The 6,000-nt window shown below is 36.2% G+C and overlaps 1 protein-coding gene across 1 annotated transcript in view; it reads right to left on the bottom strand.

Moving 5' to 3' along the window:
- Positions 1-264: 264 nt before the first annotated feature.
- AP4E1 (adaptor related protein complex 4 subunit epsilon 1) overlaps positions 265-6,000 on the bottom strand; it is a 90,137-nt gene continuing 84,401 nt past the window's right edge. The window contains exons 20-21 of the mRNA XM_025390797.1: positions 4,991-5,148; positions 265-3,669 (exon numbers count right to left, since the gene is read on the bottom strand). Of these exons, the coding sequence (XP_025246582.1) occupies positions 3,509-3,669; positions 4,991-5,148 (319 nt within the window). The 3' untranslated portion in view covers positions 265-3,508. The remainder of the gene's footprint in view (positions 3,670-4,990; positions 5,149-6,000) is intronic.

Below are 6,000 nucleotides of genomic sequence, written 5' to 3'. Positions count from 1 at the left end.
GGCATCCTGAGAATCAATCTATGCTGTAACTTGTCTGAAGCCCACAAAGTTCTCTCTGACCATCACATTGAAACGGAAATATCAATATCTTTACTTTTAACCAATTAGACAAGATTCTTTGGGGGCTGTAATGAATAAATCATTCTTTTCATCCCATTCCAACTGCTCCTGCTCTTTTTAGCTAATGTCTACCAAATTATTGTTTAAATATTACTTACTATTCAGCTACTTAGTTAATAAAGAACATATAGACCAAAAAAAGTACAGATCACTTTGTATTTATTACATTACTGAACTTTTTCAAATGACAGAATTCAACTCCAAAATAAAGTAATAAATGTCTATTAAATAATTATTCACTTGCATTTTTCTCTCCTAAAATTTTTAACACAGCAAAACATCTTAAAGACGTGTGAATAGATTCAGTGCACTCTCAGTGGCTCACAATCATGAGGCAAATATCACATTTATCCGTAAAAATACAAGATAAACACATCAATATTTTAAAATATTGCTGACATAAAAGGAAAAAATAAAATACTACACTTTTACCACAATTATTTTGGTAGATGATAGAACGTTGTTTAAAATAATGCTCCTCTATAGGACACATGCTGTGCTTGGCATACTTGGCACGTTAGCAGTTGGTAACTGCTCAGCTTCCATCTGCAGTTTCTCTAGCAGGACCCTTACTCAGGCCCACTTTCAAACCCTGAGCTCTGATCTGCCTGCCTCCACAGGGACTATTCTGGTACCCTTCCTCCTCCATCTACTCTTAAGGCTTTTCTGTCTTCCCTTCTATTCCCCCAGATTCACACTTGCTGCCATCTCCATTTTCAGCAAAGATGCCTGGCACAAAACTCACAAAGCTGAGCATCTCCTCCATAGCTCTTACCCCAGATGTTGTCCCTTCACTGACTAAATTATAACTATTAGGTAAAGAGAATGAGTCTACCCACAAAAATAAATTAGGCCGGGCACAGTGGCTCATGCCTGTAATCCCAGCACTTTGGGAGGCTGAGGCGGGCAGATCACCTAAGGTCGGGAGTTCGAGACCAGCCTGACCAACATGGAGAAACCCCGTCTCTACTAAAAATACAAAAAAATTAGCTGGGTGTGGTGGCGCATGCCTGTAATCCCAGCTACTAGGGAAGCTGAGGCAGGAGAATCACTTGAACCTGGGAGGCGGAGGTTGCAGTGCGCCAAGATTGCACCATTGCACTCCAGCCTGGGCAACAAGAGTGAAACTCTGTCTCAAAAAAAACAAAACAAAACAAAACAAAACTCCCTACTTTATATCACATCTCCTGCAATGCAAAAATAAAGGCTGGTGTGATGCCTGATTTACAACTTAGAACATTCAATGAGTTTAGACAGAATATATACTGCTCTGAAGTTCCTTAAAATCTATTCTTCTATTATTGTTGTTTGTTTCTAAAATCATAAAAATATAAAAACTGTAAACATTCTACTAAACATTTCAGTAGAAACCCTGTTACCCTACTTTTTATTTAGTAGGTCAGAAAGAACAAAAGTGACACCACGTTCCTTTGGGCAGACCCAAAATCATGCTCCCAGCCCTAAATCTACCATTACATGTCTCCCATCCATTAGGCAGCTCTGTATGCCAAGCATGTCTCTCACGACAACTGCAGCTACCACTCATGAATACACCCTGTAACCAAGCAGCAGATCTCCCTGGTAGTTGTCCATGTGCTCTCAGCATCTTACCTACTGCTCCACACTCGACCTAGCCTCGGTAACTAGGCAAACATAGGGAAGTAAGGACACAAAAAACTGGAGCACCTTCCTTGTGACATGCTGCATTCCTTTGCAAAGTGAGAAGGCACTTCCTCTCTGTCAGAGTCACAGCAGAATTAGGTAAGGGGCGAGGGATGCTGCTGACAGAGGTAGAAATAAGGAGGGAGCTGATAAGGCTAGCTACCAGTGTTCACCGCACCCCTGGAGTCAGCACACTCCTTTCATCATGACACTGCTGAGAGCCTGGGGATGAATCTGATCTATTCAAAAGGAGGAACCTATTATGCAAGAAATTCCAGTCACTTATTACTCTTGTAGCAAGGTTTCACGGTATGTTTTTAAAAGAATAAAAGTAATAAGATGTTATATATTTTTTAACGAATAACTTAAAAATTGAGAAAGTAAATACTGCTTTTATTTTTAGGGAAGAATACTCTTGACACAAATGACTAATGAAATCTATTAGCTCTGGGGAATCCCCTTAGCTTCTTTATCAGCCATGATTAATGAGATAAACCTAAAATCAGAATTCCTGACCTGGGTGATTAACAGTACCAATTAACCAGAGTATTAACTGCAATGACTTAAAATAGTCTCCATGGTGAAGTGTCAGAAAAGGTGAAATAATATTTTCCACAGCACCATAAGATTTTATAAAATACTATTTCAGTTAATGTACAACCTCAAGATTTTGGTCCATCATTCATATATAGGCTTAACCTCTTTTACTGATAATAGTTCTGACAGAGGCCACACAGGCATAACTATAACATGAAAATGATACATTTTACTGAAAAACCTGTATGTTATACTTAGACAGTCTCTGCTTCAGCTATATCCATTGAGTACTAGTGGATTCAAAGGCCAGGAAAAGATAGTTTTGCCATTTATACTCTAATCACAAATTTTAATTTGCCAAAAGGATCTAAATGGTAACCGACTAAAATATCTGGGTAACTAAAAAGCCATTTTTGTATCTGTTTGCTTTGTTACTGTGTGCTCTTATGGGTTTTGTTTCTATATGATATTTTGAAAATGGCTCTGAGTTTTCAAAATAAGAATAAAGTGATTTACTTTGAATTTTAAAATAAATCCAAGTGGAAAACAGACAAATTTTATAGCCAAATTATCTGGAATTATGTGTAACAGTTATCTATAATAAAAAATATACCACAGATTGGATCCCCTCAATATCCAGCATGCTCATGGATCTCCTACAACTGTTAGTGTGTGCTATGCCAACTTAGTTCAACACTGATCTAAGCCAAACATAATCGAAAGTATTGACTTGCCTACCAAAAAACATAACTGCATTCCAAAGCCAAATATGAATTAAGTTTGAGATTATCAATTTCATGTCTCCCTTTCATTTAATGCAGAAAACTGAGACTTGGCTTTATTAAAAATTAGCTAGCACTAGAGTAAACGTGCTATAAAATTATTTATAACAAAATAAATATTTTCAGTCCCTCTACACACTAAGTGATATATAAATCATTAGCAGTTTATAACATTAGCTTAGGTCACTTTTTGAGGAACCTAAACATACTGTACAATCCTGAGTTAAAAGTTAGGGATACAGTTTTGGGGATCCTTCTTGACCAGGAATCATAAAGAAAACATATAAACCACACTTGTAATAATCCCCATTTTCATTAGACGTACCATGAGTTCTTTTTACTTTGGTAAATAAGTTTATCTATGTAAACCATTGATCTTGATGGAGTAAAATTTAGCAGAGCTTCTGCTAGGATCCCTCCATCACCTTTTGACACTGATACAGTAAATAGTCAGGAAGAGTAGAGCAGGAGGATCTGAACCACAGGGCTAATACATCTGCATAAACTCGGCAATGCAGTAAGCAGGGGATGGATGGGAGCAGCTGACAGGCCAATAGCCCTTCATTGCCTACAACAAAACAAAAGTGAAAAATGATTTAATGCAAAAGGACTTAAACAGACATTTCTCCAAGAAAATACACAAATGGCTAATAAGCACATGAAAAGATACCCAGTATCACTAATCACCAAGGAAACTGCAAATTGAAACCACAATGAGATACTATGCTTCATACCCATTAGGATGGCTAACATTAAAGAAAAAAACAGGTAATAACAAGTGTTGATGAAGATGTGGAGAAACTGGAACCCCAGTACATTGCTGGTGGGAATATAAAATGATGCAGTTGCTGTGAAAATGCTATGGTGGTTTCTCAAAAAATTAAATCTAGGCCAGGCACAGTAGTTCATGCCTGTAATCCCAGCACTTTGGGAGGCTGAGGCAGGCAGATTACTTAAGCTCGGGAGTTCTAGACCTGGCTGGGCAATATGGTGAAACCCCGTCTCTACTAAAAAATACAAAAAATTAGCTGAGCATGGTGCCACACACCAGTAATCCCAGCTACTCGGGAGGCTGAGGCATAAGAATAGCTTGCATGGAAGGTGGAGGTTGCAGTGAGCTCAGATCGCACACTGCACTAAAGCATGGGCAACAAAGTGAGCCTCTGTCTCAAAAAAAAAAAATACATCTATAATTATCATGTATATAATCTACTAATTCTACTTCTGGGTATATAACCAAATAAAGAACAGAAAGTAGGGACACAAACAGGTATTTGTATAACCCTGTTCATAGCAGCATTACTCACAATAGCCAAAAGGTGGAAGTAACCCAAGTATCCATTTACAGATGAATGGATAAACAAAATGTATCACATTAAAATTCAGACACATTCTACAATATGGATCAACCTTGAAGATATTATGCTCAGTGAAATAAGCCAGATATAAAAGGACGAGTATTGTATGATTCCACATTATATAAGGTACCTAACATAGTCAAGTTCATAGAGACAAGAGGTAAAATGGTAGTTGCCAAGAGGTAGAGAGGAAGGGGAAAGGCTGAGTTAAGTGTTTAATGGGTATAGTGTTCCAGCTGAGGAAGATAAAAAAGTTCTGAAGACAGATGATGGTGATAGTTGCACAACAGTGTATATATACTTAATGCCATTTAACTACATGTTTAAAAATTGTTAAAATGGTATATTTTATATATGTGTATTTTCCAATAAAAAATTATTTAATACAGTCTGAAAAGTACATTCATCGGAAAGACAGTCATAAGAGGAAATAAAGCTCTAAGAAATCTGATACTTGTAAGAGTTAATTTGTGCTCCAATTATAAGAAAGCTCCTATAAACACAGAATAGCCTTTTCATAACTCTACAAACCTATAATTTCAATAATATGAAGTCTTAGTTTCTGTTGCAGAGTCTTTAGTGCAGAAGGAAGTGCAGCTTGAGATTCTGACATTTTTACATTTTGTTTCACATCATTGGCGAAGGATAACCAGAGTTTCCCAAAGTCTTCACTTGAGATTTTTAATGGTCTGAAAATAATTTTTAAAATTAGATATATGTCAAAAACAGTGAAATGATTCTAAATAAACAAATTTCAAATGCCTCATGAGAATAAAACATAATCATTGTAAATTTGGGTCCCGTAAGATTTATGTCTTTAAAGCAAATACGCTAAAAATGGTTAGTATCATCCTCCAACCTGATGAAAATACTGAAAGCAGGTATATTATTAAATTTAAAATATCATTTCAATAAATCACTCAGTTCTCTCTCTTTCTACTAGTCATTCCAGCAAGATTTTACCAAGTAATTTCATAAACCATTCAAATATAATACAGAACTTTTCTTTCATGTCTACTTTGAATTTGGGGATAATGGGATACTCTATCAAAGCTATGAAAAAGAACATGAATACAAAGATCTAGCACCCTAAGTAAATTAGACCAAAAGAAAGAACTTTAACAAATACATTTTTTAAATGGTTCAGGAGACTAAAGATCAAATAGTTAAAACTGGATATATCTGGGGATAGGATTACAAAGAACTTTTATATTCTACTTATATTTTTCTGTAGCATTTAAGTTTCATAATAAGTATCTATTGATTTGATAATCAAGAAAGATATCTTAAAAATACAGAGGATTTTATTAATACACACAGAACAACGGTCTGTGTTAAATATACTGTGATTCTTCTGATTACTAAGGTTCGCCACAGGATACACCTCCACAATCACACAACATAAGTTTTTTGAAGGCTGGATTTTATCCTATCAGCACCACAGGCATACAGTACTCTAATAGACTGACAGTTATGTTATTACTAAAAGACTTTAAAGAATGGGCAAAGCTGGGCATGGTAGCCCTTGCCCCTAATCCCAG

This window comes from Theropithecus gelada, chromosome 7a, assembly GCF_003255815.1.
Source record: "Theropithecus gelada isolate Dixy chromosome 7a, Tgel_1.0, whole genome shotgun sequence".
NCBI classification, from domain to species: Eukaryota; Metazoa; Chordata; class Mammalia; order Primates; family Cercopithecidae; genus Theropithecus; species Theropithecus gelada.
Note: the sequence above shows the minus strand (reverse complement) of the source record. Positions and strands in the feature narration are given on the sequence as shown.